We start from the raw sequence: 14280 nt of genomic DNA, 5'->3' as shown, positions 1-14280 counted from the left end.
TACTTCTACTCTACACTAAGGCACTGAAAAAGGGCATGCCCTCAGTGGGCTCCAGCAGTTTTGGAAAAAGCCAAAAAGCAGAAAAGAAAGCAGCATTTAAATAGGGATTCTGTCACGGCTAGTCCCTCTGAGCTCACAGTATCTGACCATCACACTCGAGGACCAATGTTATGTTACATGCATGAGCCACCAAAGGCATCTACTATAAATTCTCTGAGTCCTTACTATGTCATTGTATACTGTGAAACTATATTCAAAATTCTCTTTAAATGCTGACAATTTTTTATGAAGTTTTAAGGCTTACAATTAATATTTGCTCTACTAAAATTTTGAGGAAGGATTCAAATTTGTCTGTAAGCCTATAAACTCAAACTGTTTGCAAACTTCAATTTAATGTTTTCACTAACATTTAAGAATCTCCAGATTCTCCAAGTATGCTGACACTGAGAATAACATGATTAATAGTTAGTACATTTAATATATAACCGAGACTAAATGCAATTATACATACTTTTCATTTTCTTTAACAGATTTGCTGAAAAAGTACTCTATGTTAAATACTACAGAGAATAATAAAGTTAATGAGCAAGCACTGGCATCAAACAAAAGGGAGAAGACATGTAATAAAATGTGGTATCTCTTCTCATAGAGATATAAACCTGACATATTCCCTACGGTTCACATAAGCCATTCCGGACCCAGTTTTAAATCATGTATTTATTCAAGTTACCAAACCCCAACTACCAGGTATAACACTATGTTGCATGTCTGGTGGTTACAAAGTTGAACAAAAAACATAGTTAGCCTTCAGTTACTAGAAAATTCCACTTTCCAGAATACCCATGAAAACTTATTTTTATTTATTTATTTATTATTATTATTTTACTTTACAATATTGTATTGGTTTTGCCATACATGAACATGCATCTGCCACGGGTGTACACGTGTTCCCCATCCTGAACCCCCTTCCCACCTCCCTCCCCATACCATCCCTCTGGGTCATCCCAGTGCACCAGCCCCAAGCTTCCTGTATCCTGCATCGAACCTGGACTGGCGATTCATTTCTTATATGATGTTGTACATGTTTTAATGCCATTCTCCCAAATCATCCCACCCCACCCCCAGAGTCCAAAAGGCTATTCTATACATCTGTGTCTCTTTTGCTGTCTTGCATACAGGGTTGTCGTTACCATCTTTCTAAATTCCATATATATGTGTTAGTATACTGTATTGGTGTTTTTCTTTCTGGCTTACTTCACTCTGTATAATAGGCTCCAATTTCATCCACCTCATTAGAACTGATTCAAATGTATTCTTTTTAATGGCTGAGTAATACTCCATTGTGTATATGTACCACACCTTTCTTATCCATTCATCTGCTGATGGACATCTAGGTTGCTTCCATGTCCTGGCTATTATAAACAGTGCTGCGATGAACACTGGGGTACACGTGTCTCTTTCAATTCTGGTTTCCTCAGTGTGTATGCCCAGCAGTGGGATTGCTGGGTCGTATGGCAGTTCTATTTCCAGTTTTTTAAGGAATCTCCACACTGTTCTCCATAGTGGCTGTCCTAGTTTGCATTCCCACCAACAGTGTAAGAGGGTTCCCTTTTCTCCACACCCTCTCCAGCATTTATTGCTTGTAGACTTTTAGATCGCAGCCATTCTGACTGACACGAAATGGTACCTCATTGTGATTTTGATTTGCATTTCTCTGATAATGAATGATGTTGAGCATCTTTTCATGTGTTTGTTAGCCATCTGTATGTCTTCTTTGGAGAAATGTCTATTTAGTTCTTTGGCCCATTTATTGATTGGGTCGTTTATTTATCTGGAATTGAGCTTCAGGAGTTGCTTGTATATTTTTGAGATTAGTTGTTTGAAACTTATTTTTAAAATAAATTAATTTATTAAAAACAGAATGGGACAATCCCATGTTTTTCACAACAGCCCATGGTTTGTTTTTACACCATTCAAAATGATGCTATTTACCTTTTAAGCAGTATATTTTCAAAATAATTTATGATTTGTGTTCTAAAAGTCAAAAAAAGTTAAGGTTGACCAGTGAGCTACATATGCAGAAAAGTATGCTGAAACTCAGTTCTGAGGATTTTTTGTTGTTATTGCTACCTTTTAGTTAATATGTCAACTGGACTTCAAAGATGATCTTATTTAAAATGATAATATTTCTTTATCAAAAGGTAAATCAAGAATGAAGAACTTCCTGAGGTCTGCATCAAAGATCTACTCAACAAGAAATGCTTAAGTATTTAAGTTCAATCAATCAGTGCTTTTGATTAATTAATAATTAGCCTAATAATGATTTTTATATACTGGCACTTGTGACAACTCAAAATCATTGTGATTAATAACCTATTTTCTTACTTATTTCTTATAGGCATCTATAAAAATCTTAGTTAAAAAGAGAGAGAGAGAGAAGGGGGGAGGGAAGGGAAGGGAAGAAAAGGGAAGAATTGCACAGAGAAATCTGGGCAATTCAAAAATTATATTTAGATGTTCTGCAGCCTAACCTGACATTAATTGTTAATAAACATTTTCTAGTCAGACTAAAATAATAAATGTAGAGAAGACATCAGTATTCATTTGTTCAAATACATCATTTTAAGATCAAGTTAAAGCTCTGCCAAATCTTTAAAGTCCCGTGATTGTCATAAAATTCTAAAATAAAGTTTGCATTAACAGGACTATTTATTATATTCTTTCTTTACATTTAGACTTTTAAAAACACTAGTTAAAAAACTAATAATTCAAAACACAAGTGATGCCAACTTAAAGTTGTGAAACCAAATTCAGCATGAAAATCAATGAATCAAATTATTCTGAAACTTGGTCCTACTCTCAGGATTAAACTGTAATTATTGACTAAACTCACCTTCATAAGCCTATGCCACAACTAAAGAATATTCAATATAAGTTACTTCCAATGAAAAGACAGTAACTAGGAAAAAATAGTACATTCATTAATGGATTAAAAGACAGAGTTCCATGGAATATAAGAAGGGAAAAAAAAAATCAAGCTCATAGATGCAGAGAACTGACTGGTAGTTCCCAAGGGCAGGGGGTTGGGGAGTAGGCAAAACAGGAGAAGGTCAAAAGGTGCAACCTTTCAGTTATTAAATATGTCATCAGTTCAGTTGCTCAGTTGTGTCCGACTCTTTGCAACCCCATGAATCGCAGCACGCCAGGCCTCCCTGTCTATCACCAACTCCCGGAGTTCACCCAAACTCATGTGCATCGAGTTGGTGATGCCATCCAGCCATATCCTCCTCTGTCATCCCTTTCTCCTCCTGCCCCCAATCCCTCCCAGCATCAGGGTCTTTTCCAATGAGTCAACTCTTCGCATGAGGTGGCCAAAGTATTGGAGTTTCAGTCTCAGCATCAGTCCTTCCAGTGAACACCCAGGACTGGTCTCCTTTAGGATGGACTGGTTGGATCGCCTTGCAGTCCAAGGGACTCTCAAGAGTCTTCTCCAACACCACAATTCAAAAACATCAATTCTTCAGCATTCAGCTTTCTTCACAGTTCAACTCTCACATCCATACATGACTACTGGGAAAACCATAGCCTTGACTAGACGGACCTTTGTTGGCAAAGTAATGTCTCTGCTTTTGAATATGCTGTCTAGGTTGCTCATAACTCTCCTTCCAAGGAGTAAGCATCTTTTAATTTCATGGCTGCAGTCACCATCTGGAGTGATTTTGGAGCCCAGAAAAATAAAGTCTGACACTGTTTCCCCTGCTTCCCCATCTATTTCCCATGAAGTGATGGGACAAGATGCCATGATCTTCGTTTTCTGAATGTTGAGCTTTAAGCCAACTTTTTCACTCTCCTCTTTCACTTTCATCAAGAGGCTTTTTAGTTTCTCTTCACTTTCTGCCATAAGGGTGGTGTCATCTGCATATCTGAGGTTATTGATATTTCTCCCAGCAATTTTGATTCCAGCTTGTTATTTTTGAAAAAAAGAATTCCATTTTTAGTAAAATTGAGATTAGTTTAAGATATTATTACTTTGATCGCAAAGATCTTTGTAAGAACCAAGTATAAGAAGCTAAGAAGTTATTTATTTTTGCTCTTACTCAATAACCTCAAGAACAGCTAGATTATAGGTCCAAACTTGAGTGAACCAATGGAATCTCTACACTGTCTCTTTAGAATGGATACTATTCCTTCTTTCTGAATTAACTTCTCTCATGCCATCAAGAATAGAAAATTTCTATCTTTCAAAACATAAAAGAATTCCCATACTCTTCAAGAGGGTTTACCTCCCTCCCATTGGATCTTCCCTGATGGCTCAGATAGTAAAGAATCTGCCCGCAATGCGGGAGACCTGGGTTCAATCCCCAGGTTGGGAAGATCCCCTGGAGAAGGGAATGGCTACCCACTCCAGTGTTCTTGCCTGGAGAATTCCATGGACAGAGGAGCCAGGCTACAGTTCATGGGGTCGCAAAGAGTAGGTCACGACTGACCATTAACAGAATAAATGAAGTAAGCCGAAAAACTCATGACCAGGTGGAAACAAGTTCAGCAGCCATTCCAAGACATTAAAACAAAGTGATCAGGAACAGATTATTTACAAACATAGTTAAACCACACACAGACCAGCTTTCTCAGTATTTTTGAGCATTTTACATAGTAGCAAACCTAAAGATGGCACAAAAACATCTAAGATGTTTGATGTTGACGTGTTCCTGAGAATCAAACAAAGGAACCACCTGAAAAACTTGCATATTACACCTAACGTGCTGCTACTAGTCATTTCTCTGATAAGGGAAAAAATCTAGTATTCTAATGTGCTAAAAAGGTTGGATCTTTCATATACAATGTTATTAACAGAAATACAGGAAGCAAAGGGGGCAAAAAAAAAAAAAAGATAAAGAACAAAAGCTTCAGCAATCCTATTACTGAAGAAGAAAGACACTATAGAACAGTCTAGATAGAAATTCCAGGAACCATTCAATCTTCAACACCCTTAAATGCATCCAGGTGGTAGTTACAATACACCTTTTATCTTTAAAAGTATGTATTTAACACAAATAATGCTTTCTATATGCCAGATACTGTTTAAGTACCTTACAAATATTAACTCATTTAATTCTAATACCAACCCATTTTGACTGATATTTTACTTTACAGACAAGGAAACTGAAGTACAGAAAGATTAAGTAACCCTCTCAAAGGTACACATCAAACCTGGCAGTCAAGTGCCAAAGTCCATGCTCCTCACCACTGTACCACCTTGCTTCTCATAATGAGTTTCTAATTTATGAACTTTCATGGATATGAACAAAGCTTTGCACTAAAGCAAAGTACACTGACTCTACTAGCCACAAACAAATGGTCTTTTGTCAGTCAAATGCAATTACTTAGTCTCTGGGTGGTAGTGATTTAGCCTCTGCAACTGCATTATTTGTTAGATTCCTGGCAGCGATTTCAACTCTGGCTGCACAATAGTTTCACCTAGACATTTCATTTAATTGGTCTGAAGTGGGAACTGGTCATTTATTTTACTGCTCCCCAGATGAATCCACTGTGCAGCCATGGCTTAAAAACAAGGGTTTATGGCAAGACTGTAAACTCAAAAGCCTGGTGAAATAATATATAGAGCAACTGAGGCTTGGGGCAAACTGAAGAGCCAAATTTAATTCAAAAACAAAACACTGTATGGATAAAAATTCACATTTATAAATATAATTTGACCCATGGTGCATTTTCTGTTTCTTATTACAAACATATTTATGATGAAAAGTTAATTCAAACTGTAAACACTGAATACACCCTATACAAGAGATGGAAAGAATTAAGAAAAGTTAGAATCAGTATCTGTTATTCCCCTGTGAAACAACTTTACCTAAATGCATATCACCACACAGATTCCATTTAGTGTAAACAAAGGACTTATGGAGAGTCTTCTGGGACTTAATTTTTATGTAACTGGGAATAGGAACTTCCATATATATAGAGGAATTTCTGTATAAATGAGAATAAGTAATACTCAGATGTCCCTGTAAAGGCATGGGGTTCTAAAATAACCTGTGCAATGAGCATCAGTGATTCTACATATAAAGCACAATAAATTAGTACAGTTTACATCAGTGGTTCTCAGATGTTTAGATTTTAAAACCAGCACAAACTTCACCTCAAAAATTTAGGAAATGAATATTGGGGTTGAAAAATTTTGTGTGTGAAGTTAGAGTATATAAATAAATACAAAGACATATACAAAATTATTATCATACACACACACAGAGACACTTACACCACACACAATGTCCTTATTAGTTCACATTTTTTAAGAAAAAATTTTTTTTACCTATACTCACTACTGACAATTTTAATTTAAAAAGTGGACTGATGTTAATAATGATAATATGGACCATTTCAAAAGGCTAAATTAATCTAATATATTCACTTAAGATATGACCATAAATTCATTACAAAGAATTTGTACTGAAAATTAAAATTTAAAAATTATGAATATAAAAAGATTAGATTCAAACCACATGGACGGACATATTCTATATCAGCTTCCTTCTTTTGTGTGTGTGCCTTAAATGTACAAGGCAAGGTGCTAGATACTAGGGACATAAAGATAAAAAGGCAGACTCCTACTCAAGGAACTAAATTTAGTGGGAAAGACAGATAACTGACCTGGTAAGTGATAACTATTGGCTTCCCAAGTGGTTCAGTGGTAAACAATCCACCTGCCAATGCAAGGAGATGCAGGAGACACGGGTTTGATCCCTGGGTCGGGAAGATTCCCCTGGAGGAGGAAATGGCAACCTGCTCCAGTATTCTTGCCCAGGAAATCCCATGGACAGAGGAGCCTGGTAGGCTACAGTCTATGGGGTCGCAAAAGAGTTGGACACAACTGAGCATGCACAGAAGTGATAACTACAATAAAGGAAAGGTTATGGTATCTTGGGAGCATAAAGGAGATACTTATGTAAAACCAGTAACATACTACTGGTATCTTCCAAGAGTCTATCCTCCGTTATATATTATCATCACTCCATTGGGCTGTTCATCTGCCCTCAAAACTTTAAAAGAGGGCTTCCAATCCTTTACTACCAAGAGATACATCTGAATTAAATCATTACCATTACCATATGACAAGCCAACGTGCCTAACTACTCTTTTCTCCATGCCCCCATCTCAACACACACATTTCTAAACTGGCTGGAAATGGCTATTTATATCTTTCCAGGCAAGAAATCTTGGCATCATCGACTCTTCCCTTTACTTTCACTAAAACTGTTCACTCTGACTTTCAAAAAGTATTTGACTTATCTTTCTCTATTCTCATGAACACTACTTTTACTTATACTATTATTAACCTTTAAAAAATAGATTGGTGTAAGTCTCCTAGCTGATTTACTTTCATCTAGATTCCTTCCTACTTCAATCTATTGTACTTTAGCTAGGTGTTCAACTCCTTTGCCCATTGTATAATCTACAGAGTTATAAAATAATACAGATGCCTGTGCTCCATAAAGTTCCACAGGCAATACTAACGTGGAATCAAGGTTGATACCCATATGCTTTTGAATATGCTATCTAGGTTGGTCATAACTTTCCTTCCAAGGAGTAAGCGTCTTTTAATTTCATGGCTGCAATCACCATCTGCAGTGATTTGTTGTTACATTTTTTCCCCCCAAAATCAAAGGATCTATACCAATACTGTTGATTTTTACATTTTAAAATGTAAAAATTTCCTAAAAAGATACCTTACTACAAGGTGACTAAAAATAACAAAATCAATAGTTACTATGTGTCCCTCACTGAGTTTATCTAAGTTCCCTTTATCTTCCAGTGTTCAGTTCAATTCAGTTCAGTCGCTCAGTTGTGTCCGACTCTTTGCAACCCCATGAAGCTCAGCACACCAGGCCTCACTGTCCATCACCACTCCCAGAGTTCACCCAGACTCACATCCATCGAGTCAGTGATGCCATCCAGCCATCTCATCCTCTGTTGTCCCCTTCTCCTCCTGCCCTCAATCCCTCCCAGCATCAGAGTCTTTTCCAATCAGTCAACTCTTCCCATGAGGTGGCCAAAGTACTGGAGTTTCAGCTTTAGCATCATTCCTTTCAAAGAAATCCCAGGGCTGATCTCTTTCAGAATGGACTGGTTGGATCTCCTTGCAGTCCAAGGGACTCTCAAGAGTCTTCTCCAACACCACAGTTCAAAAGCATCAATTCTTCGGTGCTCAGCCTTCTTCACAGTCCAACTCTCACATCCATACATGACCACAGGAAAAACCATAGCCTTGACTAGACAGACCTTTGTTGGCAAAGTAATGTCTCTGCTTTTGAATATGCTATCTAGGTTGGTCATAACTTTCCTTCCAAGGAGTAAGCGTCTTTTAATTTCATGGCTGCAATTACCATCTGCAGTGATTTTGGAGCCCAAAAAATAAAGTCTGACACTGTTTCTACTGTTTCCCCATCTATTTCCCATGAAGGGACTGATTATTATATTTTTTTCATTTTTCTTTCCCTGCTAGAAATGCAGTTCAAACTCTCCTAGTGCAACTAGGAGACTCTACTTTCTGTGGACAGTTTTCAACTTACTCATTTGGTGATTGAGCAAAGAGTCCATCAATAAAAAACAGTGCTTTCAGATTCTGTATCAGAATCAGAAAAGAACATGTAAAGAAAAAAAGAGTTAAACGTCACTTGATTAAAAAAAAAAATAGTAAAACAAAGGGAATCTGTTAAAGTGTCTTGGGGTCAGAGAGTTGGTCAGTAATTTAAAGCAGTATTGAAAGCCCCCAAAGGAGAAAATAATTAGGAAAGTGCAACTAAAAACACAGTTTGTTATTCTAATTTTAAAAGTAATTTCAAAACTTTGTTTCATGAAAAAATGCTAATAATACATTTATTCTTTCTCTTTTAGACCTTTTGATTTTAGTTTAAAATTATTTCTAAATCAAAGGTTTTTCCCTTCCCCCTGCAATTCTCTTGTTTTAGCTGTATGCTAAGAAAAAATCAATCACAAATGAGCAGCTTATCCTCAACTGCTGTTGCAGTACCCTTTGTCTTAAACAAGGAGAATAATTTGAATAATCAATAAGAATTGAACATCTATACTAGGCTATTTAGTAGCTGACTCTTAAAATGCTGCTCACAGCTGTTAACCTTTGTAACACATTTTCCTGACTTAGTCTACAAAATCAACCTATTCTGTGTTCTTCTTTTCTGTTTCAGTATCAGTAACCTATCCAATTTATTCTAACTACTTTTAAAATATTATCACTGCTACTAGTAACACTGATTTTTTTTAAATGTAGAAAAGTATAATAAAGATCACCCATTATCCTATGTCTTGAGAAGATCATTGTTAACAGGTTAACATGCATTTTAATTTTTTTCTGATTGATAACCTGCACGGATCTATGTGACAAACTGCTTTAACCCGCTTTGGCAGAAAAAGTAAATTCAGAGACAATTAAATTGATGAAAACTGCTAAAGACATTCACAAAATAGGTTAAAAAAAGAAAGGTTTCCATTTATATAAACTCAATCCTTTATCTATAAGTGACCGACACTAGAAACACTCCTTCTCATCTCCATTGCTAAACATTTCCTGACCATTTCCTTTTGGTAACTACTTCAGATATCAGCACTGCCTGCAACACTGACCTTTATCTCCAATTCTCACTTTACTCTTATACAAATAGGCAAAGGATCTCTAAGTGCTGACAGAGGACAGGCAGTAAAATGGAGTAGAGAGAGGAAAAGTGTTAAAAGAAAAGAGTGCATTAAACTTAACTGCTCACTCACAATCTTATCCAGGACCCCCGACCACAAGCCTGCTCATTGCCACAACAAGCATCAGTTTGCACAAATGCACTGGAAAAGGTGGAGAGAAACTTTTTTCTACCAACCTTATTTTCAGTATTATTCCTGCTTCATTTTCAATTCCACTATCAAAGATAAGGAAAGGGAAAACTGTATTATCCAACACTACACTCATTATCCAGGTCTCACTCCTATCTTTTACTATCTAGTGAATGTTTTGCCTCTTCCTTCATTCTACCCCAATTTATTTTCTTCTCTGATGTCGTCACTCCAGAAGAAACTCATGCTTCACATAGCTCTAACTCAGCAAATCATACTATTATTCCAGGGACTGCCCCATTCTCATCAATTTACATCCTTTTACCCAACACAAATTCTAGGGCTACTTCATGCTTCTCATTTTCCCTCCTACTTCAAGAACATTTGGAGACACCATTAGGCTTTGAACTGGGTGGGGGGGGGGGGGGACATTAATCTCATAAAATCTGTTAAAATCTCATAAAATATGTTTGGTGCTAATGATGAACTATCCAAATTTCAAGCAAGTTATTTTACTATTTTTTAGGACTCAGCTCACTCATGTGTAAAAACAAAGGAAGTCATTTAGATTACCACTTGAAAATCTGGCTGACAAATTTCCAAGCACCATTGACAGGGGTTCTGAAACTGTACATCTGAGGTGGAATGGAGTAATTTTCTAAAAGGCACCCATATGAGTTTACTGTTTATTCATGTTTGGGAATCACTAAAGTTCCTTCTAGTTTAACTTTCAAAGATTCTATGCTGGAATTTTCACTGTATTTTCTGATAGGAATATTGTTATAAAAGGAGTACAGTTTCCATAATTATTGGTATTACAGTACAGGCATGTTACTGATTAAATAGGCCTTTGTAACCTGACCCAGCACCATTTGTATTATTATTTTATAACCAGAGAAGACCTGCAAATGACACTATAATGACAGTAAGACCTCAAAGTAAAGCACTAAATTAATAAAGCACTACTTCTTTGGTATTATTATGTGAAAAATCAGACTTTTTCAGGTGGCATTTTCACAGATTTTTGTCAAATCACAAGTCTTGACCTACATGTCAGAAATAAAGATAGAAAGGGCATGCTTTTTAGGACCTTTTACTTTGCTAGTTCACTGATGGGGCTTTGTATATCATTAAAACCCAGAGAAGTCTAGATCATTGGTGGAATTCAGGGCATTAAAACACCTAAAGAACAGTCTCATTCATATGCTTACAGACTGCCAGAACTTTACCTGCCCTAAAGCAAACTGTATCATTCACTTATGAACTACATGTATCTATCCTAGCTCTGATAACTTCCAAATACTAATTCTCGTTATAAACAAGCGTTCCCTTGGTTAATATTCAGGCTTAAACACATGCTTCAACATGCGGGAACTAAGAGAGAACAAACAGCACTTGAAGACACGATGACACCTAATTTTTGAATGAATTAATAACAAATAATCAAATTATTATAAAAAGGTAAAAATAGAAATGGAATTATATGCTATCCATTTTTTTCTTTAAAAAGAGGTACTCGTTTAAGTTTGCACAAAATACACGATAAAGTGTGTCCATTTATTTCCTCATTTTTCCAAACAACACAAGAACCTATTGAATGCCATTATGTAAGTGCATTCTCTGAATATCAAGAATGATGCAATCGTTGCTATAGCAACTACTTATTATTGAATAAATTGTGGATTTGGGGTTAAAGCATTCTTTAAAAAAACAAATTTCAATGTCTCAATATGCCTGATAAGTCTCTATTGCTAACTATTAAACAATAACTATAGGCTAATTTTTAGGATTACTATTTAAGCAGCTATTAAAAAATCGAGCCTTGAGTTGTCAAGGTGAAAAAAACTTTAAAGTTTGAAAAATGAAACACATCACCTACATTCAAAAGAACAAAAGATACTTAGTTTTACTCTTCCAGAGTAATTGAAAAGTGTTTGTAACATTATCTTGGCTATCTGTTCCTTCCCACTGTCATAATTTTGCTTCTAATCCAAGCTTAACCAAGTATAAGACAACCACTAGAAGACTGCTGACTTCTCAATGTGCAATTAAGCTAAAGCCAGAAGAAACCAAGAAAATTATCCCTCGTTTTGATCTTTAGAAGAAATGTCTCCTGAGCACGTGAAAAAACTGGGAATTTTCACTGTCAGTTTCTTATAAAATAGTTCTGTAAAAAAGCTTGTATTTTAAAACACCAAATATAACTGTAGATCCCAACTATAAACACTTCTCAGGCCCAAGCAAAAGCTACTATGGCTTCTCCTTTGCTCAAGATCTTCCATAAGAGGGGTTCCCAGCGATGGCCTGTTTCGCGGGGTACCCTTTGGAGGCTTAGTCGTTACATACTATTCATATCTAAAGAATATTTTAAGAATCTGCCCCAGATCTCTTTCTCTCTCGCCTAAATAAACACTAAGATCCAGCATTTAAAGAACGGGATGGGGGGGCGGGGGGTGGCAAGGATGGAGCCCCTCCCCCTTAGGTGAAGTCCAGTCAGCTAAAAGGCCTGCTGACTTCGCAGCCCTGGAAGCCAATGCGAGGAAGCTCCGGCCCGGGCTAAACCCGCAGGAATGAGGTAGTAAGAAGGGGGTCAAACGCGGCAACAAATCAAACAGGCTGATCAAAGCGCAAGGTGGTCAACTCGCGCTTCTTCCAGTCCATCTTTCTCGAATGGATTTCTACCTGACTTCGTGTTTGAGCTTCTAGTCTCTCGTAACGATCGACCTCCGCCTCCTGTGTTGAGGGTCTGGGTGCTTGTGTGTGGTGACAACAATCTCAGCACCCAGGCTGGGGACAGGGAATGGGGGAGGTGGGGACTCGGCTCCTCCACAGGCCTGGAACTCTCCTGAAGGGCCCTCGAAGAAAAGGGGGCGGGAGGAGGGCTCCTGAAGCCGAACCGAGGACTCGACCGAGAAGGGGGCGTCCTGGCCTAAGAGAGCGGCCCTAGCACGGGCTGACGTGCAGCTCCTTCAGGTTGTAATGGTGGCCCCTTGGGGGAGGGGAGAGGTTGACAAGGGGCCGGGGGCGACGAGGCCTCCCCTTCCCCCCGCTCCGTTCGCTGTTTACCTTCCCGGTACTTCTTGCGGAGCCGCCGGTGGACGCTCTTTACCACCCCGGAGAGCTTCTCTTGCTCCAGCTTCCGCTCCTGCTCCCTAGGCGGCGGAGTGCTCGCGGGTCCGACCCCGTGCCCGCGAGCAGCGCTTCGGCCGCCGGGCCCCGGCTCCATATCGCTGCTGCCGCCGCCGCCGCCGCCCCTCGGGCCCCGCAGACACCCGCCTGACGGAGGAGGTGGGGAAGGAGGAGGCAGCAGCGGAGGCAGCAGCGGGAGGAGGCAGAGGAGTCAGAGCTGCTGCCTAGGAGGTGGCCACTTACTCAAACGCACAAGCTGATTGGTGGACTCTGGAGGGCTGGGCGGAAACGGAAAAGGCCAAAGACCAATAGACGGAGAGCGCTAGGCCACACCCGCTTGTTTGGGAAGGCGAGCAGCTGAAGGAGGCGGGGTTTGCAGGCTGAGGTTGCTGAGGCAGTGGGAGCTCTAGGCCCGACAGCTTCTCTCCCTTCCCCGCCGCTCCAGGGATCCTGTGCGCAGGCGCTGTGATGAGGCCACGGGAGACGCGCCGCAAGCCATGCGCTTGCGCGACTGAGTTTGCTTAGGTTGGGCATCTTTCTACTGCCCAGCTTTCTCATGTCTTCTAGCCATTTCCCCTCCTGAGAGTTACATTCTGGTGTGATGCAGTCAGGGTCCTCTATCTGAGCCTCAGCTTCACCTTGTCAGTTGTAGGTTCCCTTTAGCTGCGTGGCCCTGAGAAGCGCTTAGGAGATGACTTGGGAGCACGAGAATTTTACATTTTAAGGAACCCAGGCATGGATGCTTTGGTAGGCACAAAAAGAGGTCTGGCTACCAAGTGGGTGCGTCCTGAGTTGTGTCCCGCTCCTTGCAACCCTATGGACTGTAGCCCGTCAGGCTCCTCTGTCCATGGAATTTTCCAGGCAAGAATGCTGGAGTGGGTTGCATTTCCTACCTCAGAGGATCTTCCCGACCCAGGGATCGAACCTAAGTCTTTGGTATTGGCAGGAGTATTCTTTACCACTGTGCCACCTGGGAAGCCCAAGCACTGTTTAATTCAAGAGCCAACAGTGAATGATGCCTCTAGTGCTAGGGTTGGGCAGAAAAACATGGGAACTGGGTAAAGGAGAGGGGCAGTAAAAAGCAATGTAAGATGGAAGACGGGAAAGGAAAGCTAGAGAATCCATAACAGATGCCCTTGAGAACGTCTGTGGTGGCCTGGGTGTCAGAGAAAGCCTGCCTTGGTTTAATTTGCATCAGAATTCGCATCAGAACTCTGAGCACTTTTAATGTTGGCATGGGTAACTTGCTGCCTTTTAAATGGTTAGGTTAATCTAGGCAGAGTGCCAAAGTGG

General features: G+C 39.3%; 1 protein-coding gene across 1 annotated transcript in view; it reads right to left on the bottom strand.

Annotated features, from left to right (window-relative positions):
* BMT2 (base methyltransferase of 25S rRNA 2 homolog) overlaps positions 1–13239 on the bottom strand; it is a 91963-nt gene extending 78724 nt beyond the window's left edge. The window contains exon 1 of the mRNA XM_006073266.4: positions 12925–13239. Coding sequence (XP_006073328.1) covers positions 12925–13084 — 160 coding nt within the window. The 5' untranslated portion in view covers positions 13085–13239. The remainder of the gene's footprint in view (positions 1–12924) is intronic.
* Between the last annotated feature and the right edge of the window lie 1041 nt (positions 13240–14280).

Source organism: Bubalus bubalis, chromosome 8, assembly GCF_019923935.1.
Source record: "Bubalus bubalis isolate 160015118507 breed Murrah chromosome 8, NDDB_SH_1, whole genome shotgun sequence".
NCBI lineage: Eukaryota > Metazoa > Chordata > Mammalia > Artiodactyla > Bovidae > Bubalus > Bubalus bubalis.
This window is presented reverse-complemented; position numbering and strand designations above follow the sequence as displayed.